At 46.2% G+C, this 23,034-nt stretch overlaps 1 protein-coding gene across 6 annotated transcripts in view; it reads left to right on the top strand.

Annotated features, from left to right (window-relative positions):
* The window catches only part of LOC148016016 (D-lactate dehydrogenase [cytochrome], mitochondrial-like), a 63,974-nt gene that overhangs the window by 5,229 nt on the left and 35,711 nt on the right, over window positions 1-23,034 (top strand). For 3 of the 6 annotated variants that reach the window (XM_087664366.1, XM_087664368.1, XM_087664367.1), the window contains exons 16-18: window positions 3,131-3,261; window positions 5,269-5,312; window positions 5,408-5,523. In XM_087664366.1, the coding sequence (XP_087520492.1) occupies window positions 3,131-3,261; window positions 5,269-5,312; window positions 5,408-5,523 (291 nt within the window). Of the gene's footprint in view, window positions 1-3,130; window positions 3,262-5,268; window positions 5,313-5,407; window positions 5,524-23,034 lie in introns of those variants that run through there. The other 3 variants (XR_015688114.1, XR_015688116.1, XR_015688115.1) reach the window with 3 other exon arrangements.

Here is a 23,034-nt window from a genome sequence, read left to right as displayed (position 1 = left end):
AGCACTAGGGGCAAAATGCCCCCACTAAAAACGAAGGCCAGGAACTCTAGTTATGACTATGGGTAAAAAATCAAACCCCATAAGTCTAAAGCTGAAGTTTACACCCCCAGCATATGATGCCTGAATCCAAACAACCCTTTCCACATTTCTTCTTGAACTTCTAGGTCGTCCCCAAAGGACCCATTAGAAAAAGATTGCATAAACTTGTTTGACCCCTTGACCCTCCTCAAGTTCTTGATGCACAATACTTTGGCGATATTTTACACAACATATGTCTTCTAAATCTTAGACAGCTTGTACTGCACTTGTTCCTTATCTCTCTCTCATGTTAAGTATTGCAAATAAGCCATTGCCAACCAATTACTTGATGTGGATCTTATTTGTTGTTTCTCTATGACACGAGGAAAACATTGCTAGGGTTCATGGTTTGGAAAATCATGGGTACACAAAGCAGCCACCTCTTTGAGATTGGCACTAGTAGAAATCATGGAACTTACTTGCCACAATAGTAGTCCTCAAACTCCGCCCACATGACCGTGGATATGTGAGAATGAATTAAAAATGAAGGCGTTATGGGTCTTCTAAATATACCAAGAATAGTCTGATGCAGAAAATGAAAGTTAGGGATGTTCCAACTTTTTAATTTTTTCGTTTTAAACAAATTAAGGTTTTTTGTTTTAAAAAATGAGACCATAGAATTTTTTTTCTATAAAATAAAGAAATGCCTTTAAATAAATAAATAAATAAAATTTTCCTTGGGGGGGTGGGGGGGCAGTAGGGACAAGGAGGGGAGGGAGGGAGGTGAGGAGGGTCTGTGGAGGAGGTAAGGAGGGGGTGGAGGTGGATACCATGAGGGGTGGTGTGGCTGCTGGTAGTGTTCGTGGAGGTGGAACTGGGCATTGTGCCAGTGGAAGGGCAGCTTGGTGGCTTTGGTGGTACACTTGGAGGGTGGCATAAATCTGGCAGCAAGAGAGTAGAAGAGATATGGTGTTTTGATTGCTTGAGTCGAGTTCAGGTCGTGCCATCTTTTGAGTATTTACTTGAGATGCCAACTTACTATTGAAAGCCATAGCAATATCCACCCAAGGATGCTACTTCTTACACAAGGACTCTAATGGGCCATCCACAGAGCTGTCATATGAATCTGAACATCCAACAAAGCAGCTCCACCCATGTGCTTTGATATGCTAACATGTTGCCAAGAGACCTAGACCTGGTCCATATGGTTTCCTTGTTTCTTTTATCACATAAAATGGATGGGCTGTGTAAAGAAATCTTGTGGTAAACATAGAAAGGCAAAGTGTACGAAAACATGGAGAACACAATCTGAAGAATGCTGAATGCTAACAGATGTATCAATCAATGAGAATCAGTGGAGCGTCGAACCTCCATGTCTCTAGGACTAGGGCAAAGGTGGCTGAGGTGTCTGTGTGTGCCATACTCAAACTGATCCTAAAAACAACAACAGTCTTCTGAAATTTATGTGAAGATGATGAAGATTGATGAAGTAGGCTGTGAAGGAAGCTGTTGTTTCTCCTAGACGGCTGTGATGATGTCACCGGCCAGCCAAAACTGGACCTACAAGCAGGTGACCAGCAGGGCACCTGTCCAGGCTGTAAACACAGGTACAGCAGCTCCGAAAAGTGTGCCAGCAGCGTAAATGCAGATCTCGTGGTACAGATGACAAGTGCTGGGGGTGGGGCAAATGGTGGGTGGCCAGAGACAGCAGTAAACACTGCAGTAGAGGGTGCTGGAACAGGTTGCTTGGCAGCAGATGATGTGCAACAGTAAGAGAAGAGTCCCAAACCAACAAGGCTGCTGCAAGAAACCTGAAAACACAGCAGTGGAATGGCTGGAAACTGGTTGCCTGGATGTGTAGGGGTTATGGATGGCAGGGCAGCACTCGTACAAGCTTGAGGAATTGCCATTTATTTTTGGTAATTTAGCATTACTTGCTTTTTGGGGCTGTTTTCAGGAGACTAAATTAGTGGTTAATTAACCACAATTATGTTTGAGTGCAAACCATAACAGTAGTGGCTCAATATGCTGCACCAATTCTTGCAATGACTTTTGTGTCTAAGGAAGCAAAGGCAAGAACCAGGAGTCATGCTTATCATTACAATTTTGGCAACTTTGAGTTACACATGTAGAGGCTAGCCATGAAATCTCCACTACATGAAACTGTTTTGGATGTGAAGTCATCCAATTGACTAGCACACGAGGGGCTACATCCACCCCAATTGGGTATTTCTAGTGTCTAGTGATCTCTCCACAATCCCATGTGCCAGCCCAAAAAATGCAAGTCTCTCTCTGTACAACTGATGAGAACAGATATTTGTGCATTAATGGAAAGGCTAGAGGCCAAACTAAATAGACTCCAAATGTCCATTGGTTTATCCAGATTAGACTTCTTAACCTTGAGAAGCATAAATGAATCATCTGCAAGAGACTATTCAAGAATCTTAACTCCAGTAGGAAGACCATGTGCTATGATTTCACCATCAGCTGCCAACTAATCTAGTAGAGAGAGCATCGAGTTAGAGCATGCTTGAGCTACTTCCCATTAAGCACTATTTGCACCACTCCATCAGAGCTGATTTTATCGATGAGGGAAGTCATTCTAGCCCATAAGCCATGGAAAGCATCGGTAAAGAAAAGATCAGCTGGCATGATTGAAGACACTTTCAATGTCCAACCAAATCAAGTTCTTTTTGCAGAATCAACACTATGTTCGCCTTGTAGGCTGAAATCCAGATCGAGCATGATGGAGCCCCTTGTTTAGAAGGTTTGTCTATTGGCATGTTTCTATAATGTTGGATTTGAAAAAATGAATAGTAATATACACATTCATATGTTATTATGGATTTTGCCTTCTAGGCAGAAATCCCCTATTTAGCAAGGTTGTCTTTTACTTTGTGACTATTTGGTACTATAGACTGGTACAAAAGTGGCAATACAGGACAGATACATGAAAACAAGATTTCTGGTGGAAAGTACTATCCCCTCTTTTTTGGTTTCTCCATTGCAGCATTGGATGAAATTGGTCAGCTTGATTTCCAATTGTTTGTTCAAAGCCAGGAAAATTAGAATTTGGTTGTGTGGACTTCATGTTGACTAAACTTTGGAACAGTCCAATTGTATCACATGCAGGGGATGGAAATTTTCATACAATCATTTTGTTTGATCCTTCGAATGAAGAACAGACCAAGGAAGCTGTTCGCCTAAATGACACTATGGTACAGACAGCTTTATCAATGGAAGGTATACTTAATAAATTCCATGGTGTTTTTATGAATGAAATGAAGTGCTGTACATTTGTCATGCATCATGGTAGCATTTTTAATTGCCATTTTTCTTTGATTCCATGACTGCATTTGTGCTTGCATTTGTTTGGAGGGTTCCATATGCATAAAATTGCCATTGTCGTATCCCAAAACATGACTTAAATGACCTATCAGTTTGGCAAAATTTTGCTGGATTAAACCTCAACTTCGTAGTTTTAGTGATTCAAGCTATAGTGTGCCTGTGTGTTTCCATTGTTTACATATGCATGGGGTGTGCATGCATGTCCTCGTGCACGTGAATATTCTTCTCAGCCAAGTAACTATATATGCCTCTATACACAAGCTAGATTCATGCATTAAAATGCTAGATTGATCCATTAAATTACAACCTTTGTGCACTTGGGTGTACCTCCTGAGTCCTCCCAGCATGAAGCCATTAAAAAAATGCTTGACACACAAGGCAGTCAGGGTAATCCTCCCTGCAGCAGGAGCCCTCAAACAGCTGGGTGGCAGGCTGGGTAATCCTCCCAGCTGGGTGGCAGGCTGATTTGTAGCAGGGTAATCCTCCCTGCAGCAGGAGCCCTCAAACAGCTGGGTGGCAGGCTGATTTGTAGGACACAGTTGGAGCTCTCAACCAGCTGGGTGATCCTCCCAGCTGGGTGGCAGGCTGATTTTTTAGACACAGTAGCTGGGCAGGTAGGCAGCAGGCAGGAGCAGTCCCGAGAGGTGATGAGAAGGTGTGACGGCTGATGTAGCACCACACAAGCAGAAAATGCAGGTAGCAGCCAGCTCAAATGATGGCTGGTGAATGAGAGATTGTGATGATGATGCTGGCAGCCTAGTGATGGTAGTAGATATGCAGGAAACATAGGCAGCAGGTCAGAGAGGCACTTCCAGAGGCAGGGAAGCAATTGTCCGGCAGTAGAGGAGCATTCTGCATGGAGAAAAGATGACGGGAGAGGAGAATTAGCACTGAAGACTGGAATCAAGAAATGAAAGTGGGAGTGCACATTGAGTCACGTTTTATAGAACATTCTAAGCCAATTGTCCTACTAAAAAGTCTCAATCTTGCTCAAATTGATTAATACTTTTTGGGACTGTTTTACAAGTAAGAAAAATATGAATGGAAGTTTAGTTGGCTTAACAAACTATTCAACTTTTTCTTAATATGAAAATCCTTCAAACAAACCATTTATAAAATGCATTCAACATAAGTAACCTCGAGTCTTCAGATGTTCACAGCGCATGCAAAGGGGAGAGGAAATTTGAGTTCTCAATTTAAATCTTCCCTATAGCCTCTCTTGTTCTCAGTGGTGTCCTCTTTGCAATATAGAAAAATACGTGCACACTGAGGCCTACTGCCCAACTTCCTTCTAGTAAAGTGTCCCTTTGTCTTGTTTGGTTTATATGTGTTCATGACTTCCTACAAGCTTGCACAGGTTTATTGCCAGGTTCTAGATCCCATATATACAGATGAGGGTTGTTCACTTTATGGTGTTATGGTGTCATATATTTTCCTTCATGCATTTTTGTGGTGGTACTTTTCTTGTTCAAGTTTGAGCTTTGTAAGCACTTGGTTGGGTGAGGACGATTTGTTGGCACCTTTCTGTAAGTTGAGGATACTCCTTTTTCTGATTCATGAATTGTTTGTGTTCCTCACTGGATTGAGGAGATTAACGGGAATTCATTATACGATTGAGGTATCGGAAAGTTCCTAGTATTTTGGTATGGAGTGCTTTTAGGGTGCTTCAAGTTGAGCTTGTACATTGCTCAGAGTGCAATGCTGTGTTCATAACCCAAGGACCAGAACTGGCACCTTATGATTCAAAAGCTATGACAGTGCTGGTTCAAAAGTATAGCATAATGTAATTTGTAACTATGTAGACCATTCTTTTTAATAGTAGAACATGTTTTGGGGGGGGGGGGGGGTTGTTTTCCGGAGTGTGGGAAATGAGTGAAATAAGTTATACATATCTCCAAGCAGGTACATGTACTGGCGAACATGGAGTTGGGACTGGAAAGATGAAGGTACGTAGTACACAGATTGTATTATCGTACACCATCCTAACTAAATCCGATTTTTAATCGACAGCACTTTTCAATTGCATGTGCCCTATATTCAGTATCTGGAGAAAGAGTTGGGATATGATACATTGAAAGCAATGAAGAAACTGAAGCAAGCTCTTGACCCAAACGACATAATGAATCCAGGAAAAATGATTCCACCACACGTTTGCTTGTAAGTTATACCTTCTTCCTATTCAATAGTGAAAAGTAAATTGGTAATGATCCCTCTGATTCCTTGTTTTTGCATGAAGCTGTGTTTATGAGAACTTTGAAATTCTGTGATGTTTTCTTTTGAATGTTTTTTGGGATCTGCTGAGAACATACAAGGATCAATACATATGAATATGCTACTGCCACCTTGTTTATTCCAAAAGCAGGCCATGTTGGCTTATCTCTCCAAACCTGTCCCAAGGACCTGATACCTGGGAAAGTCAAAAGAATACTTGCTAGTAGTGGATTTGTTGAAGAAGGAACCACTCGTCGCTACTGCTGATTCTTATAGATGAACTGCATACTCTCCTACTTCCTTCTGAAAGTATGATTGGTCTCTAACCAAATGGAAGCCAATATGAAACAACAAAGGGATTATCCCCTTGTAGAGTTCTCTGACACATTGTGTGGCCTTCTAGATATGCTTTCCTGTAATGCTTACTAATTTATGTAACCCCTAATCCAGAAGCAATGCGTTTCAGTTGCTAGCTGGAGGGGTTTAGCCTAGAGGGGAAGCACGCGAGCAGAAGCAAGAGCTATGGTGGAGAGAGAGAGAGAGAGAGAGAGAGAGAGAGAGAGAGAGAGAGAGAGAGAAGATGTGGGAACTCCAACAGTCACAATGTGTGACCGGCCTTCCCTTTATTCAAATGTCATTGAAAGAATAGAGAATGAAGTGACAATGATGGGCACTTGCCACTTGCAGTGTACAAGTGTACAGGTATAGTTGGTATAGTAATACATGGGTGGCTAGGCATAGACACCTTTACCCCCAACAACCTCCTACTTAAAGGCGAATGTGTCCCTAGTGAGGAGAGAGAAGAAAAAAAAGTGACAAAGTACAAATGTGCATAAGTACAACAGGATGAAGAAAGATGCCATTTCATCCAACGCCCATAAACTTCCTTGTTGAGAGACTTTTCGTGAGGAGATCTGCATGCACCTCAATATGTTTCATCTTCGCATGGAAGAGCGGATTCTTGGCTAACTAGATAGCACTTAATAGAATCCGAATACAATGTAGAGACCATATCAGTGATATCGAGGTTTGTTACTAGACTATCTAACTAGAGAGCCTCCTTGTAAATCTCAGTGGCTATAACATACTTGGCCTTGGTAGTAGAGAAGATTGTGCATTTTTACACCGTGGACATCCAAGAAACAACACCTTCAGCAAAGGTGAAGACATAGCTAGAGGTGGACTTCCTATTGTGTGCCTGTTCTGCATAATCGGAGTTAGTGTACTCCATGACGTCTGCATCCTGGCCACCATAACATATGCGCATGGCTACTGTACCCTTCAGGTATCTCATGATACCCTTGACTACATCTCAATGCTGTCTGCTAGGTGTAGCCATATAACATACCACAACTCCCACAGCAAATGCTATGTTAGGATGAGTGGCTATCATGACACGTATCAAACTGCCCATGGTGAAGGCATAAGGGATCTTGACCATCTTGGTCTTCTGCTCATCAAACTGCGGACAATCGGCCTGACTAACCTTCACATGAGACAGTAGAGGACAACCAATAGGCTTACCATCTTGCATATGAAACCACTCAAGGACTTTCTGGATATACTCCTTCTATGATAGATAAAGGAGTCCCTTAGAGTGATCGTGTGTGATGTGCATCCCAAGAATATGTGAAGCTTGTCTCATATCCTTCATCTCAAAGCTCTTCTTGAGCTGGGTTTTCAAGGCATCTAGCTCATCATGAGCTCTCTTAGTAATAAGCATATCGTCCACATAGAGTACAAAAATCATAAGGCTACCATCACGAGCCTTGTTCGTGTATAAACATGGATCCATAGCACTACGGCTATATTCTTGTGAATGCATAAAAGCATAAAACTTGTGGTATCATTCCCTAGGTGCCTGCTTTAAGACCATAAAGGCTCTTTCTCAACTTTCACACTAGGTATTCTCTACCTTTTTCTTTAAAGCCTTTCGGCTGCTACATATAAATCTTATCATGCAAGTTTCCATATAGAAAGACCGTCTTTACATCCATCTGATAAAGGTCCAGATCTAGCTGAGCAACCAATGCTAGGCCCAAGCGTAGGGTTGTCATTTTGGCCACAAGAGAAAAGACTTTATCGAAGTCAATACTATATTCATTCTTGAAACCCTTAGCTACCAATCTGGCCTTATAAGCGGGCTTGAGGCGTTTAGGAATACTTTTCAAGTCGTATACCTACTTGCATGACAATGCCTTCTTGGCACTAGGCAAAGGAACCAAATTCCATGTATGGTTAGTTTATAAGGAATCGAACTTCGATTGCATAGTCTTGTCCCATGAGTGACCGTCATATCTGTGTGTGGCCTCATCATAAGAGAGAGACTATCCAGGGAGGGCATAAAGTGCTCAAGTTGACATCTAGCTCTAGTAGAGCGTCTCAAAGCAGACTAACTTTGCACAACGGGCAGGGTCTGGGCCACTAGAGCATCAATTGCTGCAGGCTATCTAGCTAGCTGTACGAGAGCAGGAGGCTCCTCTTGAAAGATCACCTTGCATACCTCAACCACCTACGCAGGTTGTGTATGCATCTTTTCCTCATGGAAAATGACATCATGATTGTGGATAACCTTGTAAGCATGCAGATCCCATAGGCGATAGCTTATCTCACTTGCATTCCCATAACCAATAAAAATGCATTTCACAAACTTAGAATCTAGATTATTGCGCTTGTCCTCGGAAACATGGTAGAATGCCTCACAACCAAAGACGCTCAAACGAGCATATATTGGAGGTTTTCCAGTCCATATCTTCTTTGTAACTTGGCAATCAATAGCAGTGTAAGAGGACTAGTTAATCAAGTGTGCAGTAGTAGTAATGGTTTCAACCCAAACGTGTTGGGCTAAGCCTACTTAGTTAAGCATACTGCAGACTCTCTTCTAAATTGTTATGTTTATGCATTTGGTAATACTATTTTGGGCAGGGGTGTAAGGAGTGGTCAACTGACGCCTAATATTCCGCTCATTGCAAAAATGTTCAAAAGCTTTCAAGATATATTTACCCCCATTATCTAACCTTAGGCATTTCAACCTATACCCAAACTGATTCTCAATAAGAGCAAGCCAACACTAAAAGATTTTTGCTTAATAGGGTAAGCCCTAACCTTATGTGAGTAATCATCAATGAATGTGACAAAGTATTTCGCATCACCTAGCTGCTGACAGGGCATGGAACCACATATATTCGAATGAACAAGAGCCAAGGGCTTACCCATGCGCTTAATGCCAGACTTCTTATACGTATATTAACGTCTCCCAGCTATATAAACAATGATTACAAGACTTAAAACACTTATAGTCTAGGGAGGAAAGATACTATAAACTGGTAAGCATTTTCATTTCTTTCAAAGACATGTGCCCAAAGTGATGATGCCAAAGAGGTATATGTAGTACTGTAGCCACAGCCAAAACATGGTCAACATTCCAAATACAAGCAAAGGTTAGAGGGTACTAGACTTAGCATCACATACAATAACAAGATTCCTAGGGGTAATTTTCCATGAGGAATCACCAAAAGAGACAACATGACGTGCATAATCCAAGGTGCTAGCATAGATAAGGCTCTTAGTGAGAGCTGGGACATGATGTATATCATGAAGAGTGAACATGTTGCCTAAACCAAAATGCAGGGGGATATCACCAATACCAACTATCTCCAATGCCAAGTCATTACCCAAACAATCAGATCCAATCATGTTGCAATAGGGGTGAAATCACCTTCTATGAGGGGTCACATGAAAGGAAGCCCTTGAATCTATCAACCAACATTGAGTATATCCTGACAAAGCATTAGTTAGCTGTTAAGCATCCAGAGAAGAAGCTGCCAAGCTAACATTATCAGATATATCAGGCCGTAGTACATAGATATTCTCAATCTTGACATTAGACTTGCTAGGCACAATGCTGCGATCATCATTCTTGTCCTCTGCACTTTACCCTTCTTTTCCTTGTGCTTGTCTTTGTGCATTTTATGGCACTATGCCTGAATATGACTTACTTTCCCACAAAAATGACAAGTAAAACCGGGCTTACAGTAATGGGACTTACTGTGAGATTGTCCATGTGTCCTAGACTAAGACTTGTTAGAGTCTCTACCATGGCCATTTCCATCTTGTTGGTCTCTCACAGTTAATGTATGTGATGTATGGGAAGCATCCACGCTTCATCTGTTTTGTCAAGAGGGCACTCTCAATATCTTGCAATTTCAGCACATCCTTTGCATAGAGAGCCGTACAGAAAGTGTCCCACGACTCAGGTAGAGTACCAAGCAAAAATAAAGGATGCAAAGTATCCTTGAATTCAATCTCTTACGAAGCTAAATGGCTGATGATGGAGTGAAACTCATTCAAGTGTGCAGACATAGAAGTCCCTTTCTTCATGTGAAGGTCTATCAATTGTTTTAGCCAATACATTTGAGAGGTAGGACTATGCTTTTTTTTTTTGCAAATAAAATGTGGCTAATTATATTACTCCAAAAACAACCTGAATACAAAGAAGTGCTCATGCTCAATAGACCAAGCTGGAGCTGGTGAAAGTCATAGATACATCATATATACAAGCCTCTCAAGGCGGTCTGGGGGGGATAGGGGCAAGAAGCCATGGAGGGGGGGTGTATCGCCATCTGGGACTGTCTGCCTGCATCACGAAGAACAAGTCCTGGCCGCCCCAAGTGCGCATGAAATGACCACGGAGCTCCTGACGAGCCCTAGACTCGCCCTGCACCTGATCCCATCGGCCTCGAAGGGAGTGGATGATGGAGGTCCAGAGCTTTGCTAGGGTCGCTTGTACTGAAGGTCTCTCTCTGCCGAAAGACACCTGACACCGTGCCTTCCAGATATGCCAACCAGTGAGACTCCCTATGATTTCCCATACCTCAGAGCGGTCTGCTGTGGGCTCCAGTACTTGGGGGATGGGTAGAGCCTCTAAACCCACCATTGCGCACGACCTTGCCTCGATCATGAATATCGTGTCCTGCATCCCGGCCTCATACAGAAGGTGACGGCCCTGGTTGACCGCATGCCAACAGAAAGCACCCCAAGAGATACATCCAAGGCTGGGTGCTATGCGGCGCGGGATGCGATATACTCCTCTCCACACAAGCTGTGCCGCCTCACACGACCAAAGGCATTGCTTTGGGGTTTCCATCGACTGCTGTGTGCAGCACTTACAAACTCCCTCCTTCTGCATCTGGGCAAGCCAGCTTCCCACTGCCAAGCCTCCATGTGCCACGAGCCATAAAAGTTACGACACCCTCCTCGGCCTCCAGCTGTCCCATAGGCGGTGCCAGAAGGCTTGTCGGAACGGCTCCATGATGCTGTGCTCCGCCCAGTGCCTGCTACGTGACGGTGCCCAATCCATGTCCTCTTGCATCCGTACGTGTTTGCCGATCCTGGCGGTATACTCCAGGAACCTCGGTGGCTCCTTGGCGACCACAGTGGCCGGCCAAAGCCACTCTCCCGGATCCCACTCCAACTCATCAAGTGGCCTTCCTTCCCAGATCCAGAGGCGCCACTCCTTGAGCTCCTGCCAAAAGACCAAAGGGTCCTGCCGCCATATCTTCCCCTGAAGGCCAACCACCCGGATCCTCTTCCATGAAAGGACAGCTATCCCCTCGTCCTGCTGCCCTCTGTCAAGAGCCAGATGCCTCCCCTCCTACACTGTGAAAAAGGTCCAAGGTGGAGCGCCACCCACTCTTCCTACCACTTATAAGGGGATGCCTGCTGGTGAAAACCTAGCGGCCCATACCTCCCCGGGCTCTATTAGCTATTTGATCGGGGGAGCAAGCCACTCCTGAGGTATCGCTGCGTCTATCTCCCTTCTCCTCAGCTCCACTTCTCGCTGGCAGCCTGATGCTTGCTTCAACACCTTCTCATTCACCATCCTATACACCTCCCGCCATGTCCTAATTGTACGAGCCGGGCCAGCTTCCCAACCAGCCCACTGGATGTGGGGGCGCTTATTGATCTGTGCCCCTTCCTGGTCCCTGACCTGGGGGTTCCAAATCACTGGCTGACGGTCTATCTCCTCTTGGCAGCATGGGGGGCTCTGGATAAGGCCCTTACGGAGGCCCTGCCACACACGGAGCAAGCTGCGTAGGAAGGGTGATCTGGGCTGTCGTGAAGATCCATCTCAGGGACGGCCTCCACTCACCGCCAAGCCTCGGTCTAGTCCTGAAGACCCTCCTGCAATAGGACCTTCCAGGTCTGCCCTCTCGGTGTGAGGCCGCGGACAACTAGCTTGCCCAGGAGGGCCATACTCTGATACTCTGGGTCTATGATCGCAAGCCCTCCCTCTGACCGATGTTGTATAATGGTCGCCTACGCCACCTTGGCCGTGAAATCCCTGGAGCTGTTTGACCCGGACCAAAGGAAGTTCCGCACTAGGCGGCGAAGCTGTATTACGCAGGAGGAGAAGCACCAACACGAGGCGATGTACCAGGCCGTCGCTAAGAGGACCTTGTTAACAACCAGGGCTCGGCCGGCTAGTGAGAGGCGAGCCGTGCTCCAGTAGGTCGGCTTCCTCCAAATAGAATTGAGGACTGGAAGAAACTGCTGGGCAGGAGTGATGTCGAGTCCCACCTGGAACCCTAGGTACCGAACGGTTTGTCCTCTGCTCACCCATCTGAATCCCAGGTGGATGCCCCACTCCGTGCTAGAGTCCGGGTCTGTGAGGAAACCAACCGACTTTCGCCAATTGATTTTTGCTCCCGCTGCAGTGCAGAACACCTCAAGAGCCAACCTCACTGTCTCCAGCATCAATTCGTTGTCCTCTATGTAGAGCGTTGTGCCATCTGCTTACTCTGAGTCTAACAGCTCGGTCTCCTCTCTTATTGGAAGTCGGAGGCCACGTAAATTGCTCACACGTGACCTGAGGAAGTGAGACATCGCCTCTGCAAAGAGAAGAAACATGTACGGGGCTAGGGGGCAGCCTTGTCGGACCGATCTCTCCAGCAGAAACTCCTCCCCTCGCCTCCCTCCTATGAGAACCCTGCTGGTGGCCGATCTGTAAAGTGCGGAGACCCCGGAAATCCAAGCCTTGGGGAAACCCAACCTTACCATGGTGCCCTCTAGGAAATCCCAGTCCACCCTGTCATAGGCTTTCTCAAAATCCAAGAGTAGTACGGCCAGTCTTTGCCCACTGTACTGAGCCCACTCTGTCGCCTCAAAGAAGGTGAATACATTGTCCAGGATGCTCCTATCCTAGACAAAGCGTGTCTGTGTGTCATGGATAATGTCCAGAAGCAAGGGGCGTGGTCGCCTACCAATCATCTTTGCCAGTGCCTTATAGGCCACTGACAGTAAGGTGATCGGTCTCCACTGGGAAAGCTCCAATTGGTCTCCCCCTTTGGGGAGAAGACTGATAAGGCCTGCCGATAGACTCCCTGGCATCTGTCCTGAGGTGAAAATCTCCTGAAAGGCCAACAGTAGGGGGTCCTTCACTTCCCAGAAGGTAGCGAAGAAAGCCTTAGAGAGGCCATCCTCTCCTGGGCATTTCTGCTCGTCCTGTGTATGGAAAGCCTCCTCTAGTTCCTTCTCTGTGAAGGGGGCTAGGAGGGAGCGTCCCATCTCCTCTGTGACGAGGACCTGCTGTCTACATCGCTGTCCTCTAGCTGAGGCTGTCTCCTGCTGGAAGAGGCGACTATAGTAATCGGTAGCAATCTCCATCACCTCGTCTGGGCTAGAACGGATCCTCCCATACTGATATCGGAGGTTGCGTATCTGATCTCCAGAGGTGCGAGGCTGGTGCACCTGAAAAAACTCCCTGCACATCGTGTCCCCCTTCTGCGCCCAGAAAGCTGTTGAGGTGCGGAAAGAGAACTCAGAGCGCTTGTCCTCTAGGCCAGCAATGGCTGCTCGTACACGCACCTCGTGTGCGTGGAGAGTGGGATCCCCTGGTGCCACCTGCAATAATCTCTGCGTGGCTACAAGGTCTTGCTGGAGTGCTCTCTCCTCCTCCCAGCTCTGCTGCCTGGCCTGCATGGTTGCCTCTTGGCAAATCCTACTCGACTCAGCTAGGGTCTTTGCAACCTCCTCTGCGATCTGGCCCCTCCTGCTCCACTCTCTGGTCCAAATCTGCTCTATCTGTCTCATCACCTCCTCCCTCATGTAGATCGAGTTAGAGATCCGACAAGATCGTGAGTCTAGGGCAGATGCTGGGGGATCTAGTGTCAGGAGAACTGGGCAATGATCAGACAAAGTGGTGCCCGCCAACAGCCCAATCTGGCCTCCCCGAGAGCCACCCCACTCTCCCACATAAAACCTGTCCAACCGCTCTAGTAGGACTGTACCTAGCTGCCTGTACCCCCAAGAGAAGTCTAGTGATCTCTCCCTCCTGTGGAAGGCATGGTCTCTCCAGGCATCGTGTGCTCCTACTGCCAGTAGAAACACCTCCCATGCCTCCTACTCCTCCTCGGCCATGCCTTGGTAGTTTCTCCCTCTGCCCTGTTGGTCCTCCAAAGCCTCCAGGTTGTTGAAGTCTCCTCCAACAATCCCGGAGTCCACCTCTGGGAGTCCTTCCGCGATCTCCACCCAGAACTTGCTGCGTGCCCTAACCTCCGTAGGGGCATAGATATTAAGGACTCCAAGGCATGAGTCCCCAATATCCAATCTGATCCATAGCACCCTCCCTGCCACTATCGTCCTGTGGTCTCGAACACAAGCGGTAAGACTCGGACCAATAGAGGTGCATATGCCTCCACTCCTACCGTGGGCACCTATGGCGTGCTCCCAGTAAGTGTGCGAGCTGCCTGGGAGTACCTTCCCTACTTGCTAGGCCTGGGTGGGGGTGAGCTTGTGTTTCTGTAGAAGTAAGATGTCAATCCGTCCGGCAAGGGCAGGCTGCAACTCCTGCCGAACAATCAATTTTCTAGAACCATGTGCCCCACTGTAGTGGAGGCTATTCACATTCCAGGATGCAAGATGTAAGCTCATGGGGAAACCTGTGATTGCCCAAACAGGCATCTGTTCGGTGTGGAGGCTGCTGATGACGAGGAGGAGCTATGAGGCATGCAGATACGCTTTGCCGCCGGTCTGGACGGTGAGCTCCATTCCCCCAGGGGTGATAGAAGTTCCAGGTGGTACTATCAATGCATCTATCAACCATGCTGAGAGTTGAGTCTTTGTGCAATGGTAGAGACGGGCCGCCTGCGCTAGGGGCCACTCAATCACATCCCTCGGAGCTTTCCAATGTGGAGGGGCTCGAAAGATAATGCTCAGGTGAGGGACCTCGGCACCAGCCCACCGGTTAATGTCCATCATACAACTAGGCCACTGCTGTGCAAATAGTGCTAGTCCTTCTCCCATCCACTGGGAGGTGTGGTTCACCACTTGACTTTTCAACTCTTCCTCTTTCTGTGTCGTCGTCCACTCCCCAGAGAGAGAGGATTGAAGAAAGAAGGCGTAGTTTGGTCCATCCGGTGGTGCTAGTAGATGGACCTTGCCCCTCCTTGACTTACGAACCACGAAGATCCCCACCTCTAGAGGTAGTGGGAACTCTCCGCGCTCCGCTGGGCCACTGCGGAAGAACTCCTGTGGCAACAGGTGTGCCTGTCTCGGGAAGGTGTGACGGGCGGTCGGGGTGGATGAGCTGGTGGCTGTATGGGAGGGGGAGGACTGCTGGTGTAAAGAGGATGTAGGTGTGTGTGGCTCATCACCTCCTGTGGGAGGTGGAGGGGTGGGTCACTTGAAACAGGTGCAGATCAGGGGAGGTGCTCGATACGGGAGGTGGTGGGGGGGAGGATGATCGAGGGATGGTGGGGTGGACGGAAGTGCATGGCGGGTGTGGGGGGGAGCTAGTGGTCCTGGGAGCGGGGGGATGTGGGCCAGGGTCAGTGGGGGGGGGCTTGGGATGTGGGGGGAGGTGGGTGTGGGGGTTGTGGGGACTCAGGAGAGGTAGTCTGTGGCGCGGGTGGTGGATCTGGGGGGTTGTGGTCCTGCCAGGTGGGGGGGGGGGGGGGGCAAGAGGGGACTGAGGAGTGCTCTGCCGAGGGGGTGTCGCGCGCCCACTTGCTCCCTGCTGCTGAGGCTGGGTTTGAGACATAGGCTGCGCCTCCCCCTGCCGTCTCCCTCTCTGTCATCTCTGAACCCGTGTGAAGCCATTGGCGTCCACCTTTGGGCTTGTTGGCGGAGCCACCTTGGCTCCGAAACGCGTGCAACCTGTTGCCTGATGCCCAAAGTCGTGACAGCGCAGGCACCACCCTGGCTGCCCCGTCATAATGACCTACTGTCTAAAGGAGTGCCTGCCCGCCTCAATCTCTAGGAATTGTGGGATATTCTTGACCTCTTTCACTGCCGCCCGTACCTTTGGGACTCCTGCAACTGTCACTGCATCCGCGAAGGACACGGGAAGGATATTGCCGAAAAGCCTTCCAAAGTCTTTCACCAACTGGCGATACTCAATCGCTAGGCCGGGGAAAAGAAGCGTGACCGGGTGCCGAAGAAACCTGTTGTGGAGTGCAAATGCCTCCACAATGAAGCCCCTGTACCAAGGGACCATGTGTATGATCCCCTCGTGGACGCATATGGTGAGCTGGCGAGTAACTCGCGAGCTGTGTCCGCCAAGCTAAGCCGGACCATGAAGATCCCTTGGCCCAATAGGACCACCTCCTTGATCTGCGCTATCCTGATGTGCAACGTGGAGTATAGCCAATCCTGAAGCTGGGCCCTGGCTAGGGAATGTCCTACTACCTGACCATAAATTGCTGTTTCCATTAGCTCCAGCTCCTCAGCTCGGACGGTTAAGAACCGTTCCTCAGAGAGGACTATACGCAAGGTGTTTGACTGGGGGGCACTCGGTGAGTGCGCCGGCGTCTGACCAGGGGTTTCCATTGCGCGTCCCTACTGAGAGGATAAACAATCACGTCGCAGTGCTACCTGGGGGGGGGGGGTTGCTGCAGATGGAGGGAGTAACTGGAGGGTGGGGGAATCGATGGCGAGGAAGGGGAATCTTGCTATGTTTGTTCCGGATAGGTCCGAGGTTGCGGACGGGGAAAGCGCTTCGGGGAGGGATCTGTAGTAAAGGCTAACTTGGGAGGGGGGGGACGACGGGCAGGATGGTGGCCAAGGCAGGGCGACGGGTAGGGTGGGGGCGGGGCGACGGGCAAGGCAGGGCAGAAGATTGGCGGGGGCGACAGGTAGGCAAGGCGAGGGCTCAGGCAGGGAAGGAGGGGGCGCCAGCGCAGGCGACGATCGTGAGGGAGGCGGGGGTAGCAGGCGACGCGACGGTTCAGGTAGGACTATGCTTGTCATAAAGATTCTTAATGTGTGTCCAAAGCTAATATATAGTCTTATTTCCAGTTACAACATTGTAGTGAACCTACTTAGAGAGTGATTGATTGTGGACAAGCATAGCTCATCCAATTCATCCTAATCCTTAGCCGCAATGTTTTCGGATTTGGTACCCCCATTTTTGAGTGGTCTAATTGGCAATTTCTATACTAAAACCTACCATATCTGGGTGTTCTGATAGCTGTAATTGGTCCTATCCAGTTTCTCAATATCGAAGATGGCACTGTTGCAAGAACCACTAGCTATAATGAGATTGAGCGAGTACACAAAAGGGCAAGACGTGGGTTGTTGTAATACCTTGCAAATCAGACCCAAAACCATTGGTAAATCAAGCCGTAAACAAGAGGTATTGACAAAATAATAAGCTATCCACAAATTTTAGTCAAGAAACTGTCAAGTATATGTGATTGCTCTCAAATAGAGTGCACAAGACTGAAATGACAAGCTACTCTAATGAATTGCAGCAATATGCCAATAACCAATTGTGAGCAATCAAGAAGAAGCTAGGAACAACCGGCACTAAAGATTGTCATAACTGCAGTGTGTTAATAACCATATATGCAATAGACATAGACGTTATGCACTTGGTAGGTCTCAAGGGTAAATGAAGAGAAATGCCAGATACATAACCCACTAAGCAAAAGCTCAATACATAACCCAGAAGCATGTAAATAGCAATGACACACCCTAGCAGTCATAAGTACTAGTTCCAAGCCAAGAGATGAAATCATTCCACGATAGGATAACTACATCCAATAAATATTAAGAGAGCATGTACATGGCACAATGAGTCTCACTGTGTCACTGGGATCCCAGGTTAAGCTCACTACATAAACCAAATGCTTTGTAGTACATCCAAGTGTCAAATATGGTGCAATATATAAAGTCAAATAGCTCCCATTGAAGCAAAAGTCGAATGTTAAATAAGCAAGCAAATCTCTAAATATCATGACATCCAAGATCCATAGAGCATACATCCGGAAGCATAAAACTTAATATGTACTTCAAGCCTGTAATTGCATAAGCCATTGAAGCAACCAAGACTTGAATTACAGTCAACATGAATATTACCAAGTTCAAAATCGAAGCTCAAAAGTATCCAAGAGCATATTTGAGTGCAATAGACCAATGCTAAGTATCAATACATTTGTATGAAGCACTCAAATGACATCCACGAGCAATAGGCATTTAGTGTTTCTTAAGAAAAGCTTGTTGTCCACTGTATTATAGCAGTGAAATCTTTGCTAAAACTGAGCAAATGCAAGCTCACTTGAAGCCAAAAGCATTCCAAGACATGTACCAAACATCCCTAAGTGTCAAGCTAACATGCGGGCATAACAAGCCCGGCAGCATCAAATGACAAGAGGCATATGCTTTTCTCAAATAAATGACATTCAGCCTTGTTATTACAGCAATGAAATCGCTGAAAAAACTGAGCCGAAAGTGTGCTCAAATCAGTCCAATAGCATCTTATAACATTGACATAGCATCCCCAAGTGATTTGGCATCAAATAGACATCCCGGGAAGCATAAGTGGCCTCTAGACAATGGGGTAAGTGCTGTCCTAAACTGTATTACGGCAGGCTGCCCTATTTGCACAGTCAATAGCTGAAGCTTGATGACTCAAAACCAATGCTCAATGCCAAATGTTAATGCCAAGGGTGTTGGAGATGATTGCCTAAGTGCAAATGACCATATGGGAGCTGGAGGAGATGCCAAATGGAGTAGGAAGAGGAGCAGAGACAGCTGGTGCAAACACGTTGTCTACAACCTCTCTTACTACTGATTATGCTGCCCACAAGAGGGCCTAAACAATGATTATTGTGGCCAAAGAAAGGCTTGGAGCAAGCCTCAACAAGCCTTTGATCACTGGAAAGGAGGAGAGCACCAGCTCATGTGTAACCAACCTTCCTTCCATGGATGGGTGGTAAATCCCTGATTACAACTTAATTACATTAGCAAACAATTAATGCAAATCTGAAAATACAAAATTATGCTGCCCACAAGAGGGCCTAAACAATGATTATTGTGGCCAAAGAAAGGCTTGGAGCAAGCCTCAACAAGCCTTTGATCACTGGAAAGGAGGAGAGCACCAGCTCATGTGTAACCAACCTTCCTTCCATGGATGGGTGGTAAATCCCTGATTACAACTTAATTACATTAGCAAACAATTAATGCAAATCTGAAAATACAAAATTACCTACTGATCTTGGACACTGTACACCCGATTGGCCCCAAAATTGGCGCCCCTTTCGGTATTTCTTTAACTTTATTGAAGAAGAAGTTGATTTACAATGGGATTCTCCCGATCTCCTTCACAATCCAAACTCCTCTTGCTGTCTAAAGTGACCAGCAAGTCTTCAATGTGTTTTGCCCCTTGATTCGGGCACTTAATTGGCCTTCACCCACTTCATAGATGATGGAAGTGCCCCAAAGTCAATGGCTGGCTAGTCCTCCACCTGAATTTAGCTGAAATTCACCTTCAGCCCTGTGGAATCCAAGTCTTGGAGCTTCCAATTTTTGGCATGCTTCCCAAGGCTTCTGCTAAACCCTAATTTTTGCTGTAAATTAGGGTTTATGGCAGAGAAATTAGCAATTTCTCAACTTCCAATGGTCCAAATGCCGAGATCTTCGGAGCAAGGCTGTGAAATGGTTGGGAGATGTGAGAGAAAGCTGTAGAGAGAGAAAATTCAGAGTTTTGTCGCGAAGAATTACTGAAAATCAGTCCAATGCAGCTGTTGCCCTACCACAACAGCTTGTAGATGCAAAGAATTAAAGAAAATTAGTCATTTACTGCTGCTGCCCTGTCTCAATAGCGTGTAGATGTTGTCACCTGCTGTTGATTGGTCTTCTCTTGCCCCTGGCTGCCTCAGAAGGTTCTCCAATAGCTGCAAATCAGACGAGCAGCATCTCCTCCCTTTCTCTTGTAGGCTGAATTCACTAAAAATGCCTCTCTCTAGCCTCTAAAGACGTTTTTCAGTCTTGCATGGGCATTTTTGACAAGTGGTAGCCTTCCCAAATGGTTTTTTCAGCATCATCCATGATTAAATATTGATTTTCAGTCTTCAAATACTGAAAATTAATCTAATAATTATTTTGGTGCCCTAAAAAATAATCTGACTAGTCAATAATTGAATTGGCTAGCCATCTTCCACTCCCGAGTATCTCTACGCCATCTTTGACCATCAGGTTGGCGTTAGTTACCATTAAACACAACAAGATAATCAAATAAATAAGGTTTGATGCTAGAAATTTTGAAATCACCCAAATTCTTTAGAATCAAGCAACTACAAAGCTAGATAATAGGGAAAGGTAAAATAGATAACTTTGACGTAGAAATCCAAAGCATGGAATCAAACATTACTTACAATCTCTGATCAAATACACTTGATCTTTTAAGAGTGCCACAAAAACTTGAAACCAATGTTCCAGAATTTCCCTCGTGTTGTAGCTTTCAGAGAAACAAATGTTTTAGAATTGCTCTCATGTTGTGCCTTACAATTCTCTGATGCAATACGAATGGCCAAATGAATGACCTAGGCCAACAACTGGTACCAGATATCACCGAGTATCTGTGTGGCAAACTTATAGTAACTTTTGCCTTTGATATCCCGTAATTTCCTTGGGTCTCGGGCTCGTAAATTTACTTTAAACCCCAGTTGCACCTCACGTGTAACATTCAATCATGTGATTAAAAATTAATCCACATGTTAAGTGAGGTTTCAAAAATACATGTCCTCGTGACATCATGTCTCTCCAAGCTGAGCCATGGTTGCTATGAAACTTGTAAATTGTAGGTATTCTCCACAAGCTGAAGCAATGTTGGGTTGAGCTCCTTAACGCCCGTGCAATGGCTCTGATACCGGTTGAAGGGAGTGAGTCTGGAGTGGAACCACACGAGCGAAAGCAAGAGCTATGGTGAAAGGAGTAAGAGCAAGAGAGAGAGGCACACAATATGTGGGGACTCCAACAATCACAATGTGTGACTTGCCTTTCCTTTCAATGTAGTAATACATGAGCGGCTAGGCACATGCGCCTTTACCCCCAACGCTAGCATTTAGCAATTGCCTCCAACTCAAACATGAGGCAGTGCCCGCTTCAATAATGAAGATGGTGTCGCACACCTTCACCTTGTAGAGGTGGTACCTTGACTGACTGACTACCACAAATTTACATAAAGCTCTCAATCCACCTTATCTCTACTCAGTGAAGGATCTTGCAAGCACCTCTCCTGTACCAAATCCACTTCATCACATGCCACAGACAATGCTTTGGGATGAAATGCGGGACATTGCTGGCACATCTCTGTTGCTACATTTGAACCATCCTACTGCTTATATCCCCTTTGCCATGAGCAAGCAACCACAAGAAAAGGAGGTCCACTTCAATTGGCAATGAACAAACAGGTGCCTGTAAAATGTGTGCTTAGCTAAACAGCTTTGTAATCCTATGCTCTATGCTCACCAGAGGGGAATCATGGTCTGTGAATGTCCCTTAGACACCTCTAGAATGCTCAAAATGGCTTTGCAATGCTCTTTCAACTTTGTAGCCCAATGCCTATTCCTTGTGGGGCTCCAGTCCTTAAAATATGTATGTCAGCCCTGGCTGCATACGGAAAGGGGCTGAGGGAAGATTGGGACATTGAGAAAACCATATATCACCACTCATGCAGATGTCAATCAAGCTCATCCAAGGCTTGACTATTGACATCCAAAGGCATCAGAGGAGCCGATTCCATCCAACAAAAATCTACAAAAAGGGGGTCATGACCTGCGAGAGCAGTAAGGAGGGTCCCTTAGAGTAGCGGGTCTGTGAAAAGCATGTGAATCTTACTGCTGGACTATTGCCTCCTTGATGTTAGCCAAAATAGCAGCAATTTCTTAATCTGATTTAATTTTGGACAACAACATTCTTCCAAACGGGCGGCTTTGGTCTTCTTGTCTTCAAGCATCCCATGCTCAATCAAACAAGACCACATAAAATCACAGATACTTTTTTTAAAACTACCCTGGAAAATAGCAGTGTTCATTTGCATCCAAATAGACCACAGATAGCAAGCTCTGATCCATGTCCAAAGAGCAGTGGGCAATCCATAAGATTCTCCAGAAGCAATTCCTTCCAGTTAACATTAAAGGGGTGGAAAGACCTAATAACTCTTATGCAAAAAGGGAAGAGCTTTATTGTGCCTGCAATTCAGAAAAAGGTGAAGCAGGGTTTCAATTTCATTATTACACCTAGCACAAAGAGTACTGCCAATACCACACTTATTAGCTATTTCCCCAGTCCAGAGTGCTTCATGCAAGATCAACTGCACGAGAGCTGGTCTTCCTTCCAGTTGATATGCCACCGGTCATTGACCTTGTACTTGAGCTTGCTGGTAGATGGGATGTCAAGCAGGGGAAGCAGGGGCTTGTTGCCTTCCCAGCCAGCCTCTCTGATTGAAGGAACCTCTAACTTGGATGGGCTTAGATTTGGAAGGATCCTAGCAATTATTTCTGGGCATGATCAGTCAGACTGAGCCCAGAGGTCTTCACATTATAACCTGTCCTGGATGTGGATAACCAGTGCCTATTGTGGAAGTCCCAGAGATCCTCCCACTTTCTTATACCTTTATGGAAGATTTACCCCTGAGCTGATGATCCTCAAGGGGGGTGATTTGAAAGCTGAACTAGACAGAGTTTTTCCAGACCCAAGGTGAAGTAAAGTTGGGGGTATCAGAGAAATTGATGTAGCCTTTGTACTTAAACTAGGCAGTCAGAAGCTTTTGGCCAAAGATGAACACTCCTGTACTTTGCAATTAACTTTATGGACAGCTGCAGTCACAACTTTCAAGTTTTCCACTTACTCAAGTTGGCAATGAAAAATTTCCTACCCTCTGTTCAGTTGAACAGCCCAATTCTCAAAGGGGTAAATCATATTTCTAGTGAACCATTTGGCTGCTCTGCAATTATTTTTTAGGGAAAAGTACCAAACCCCCCACAGGAAATTCCTGCACATAGCCTCCAACTGCTTCAAACAGGCCCTCGGATGTCTGTATGAGGAGAGAGAATAAATAGTTGCAGGAACCACAGTATGCTTCAGCACTACAGCCCAACAGCTAGGTAGCATTGGAATCCTTTTCAATAGTCCGTCCTTTTCCTCACACCCACCATAACCTCTTCTTTTGGGTGA

This window comes from Lygodium microphyllum, chromosome 23 (genome assembly GCF_053477565.2).
Source record: "Lygodium microphyllum isolate KBCC chromosome 23, Lygodium_microphyllum_v1.1.10, whole genome shotgun sequence".
In the NCBI taxonomy this organism is placed as follows: Eukaryota; Viridiplantae; Streptophyta; class Polypodiopsida; order Schizaeales; family Lygodiaceae; genus Lygodium; species Lygodium microphyllum.
Note: the sequence above shows the minus strand (reverse complement) of the source record. Positions and strands in the feature narration are given on the sequence as shown.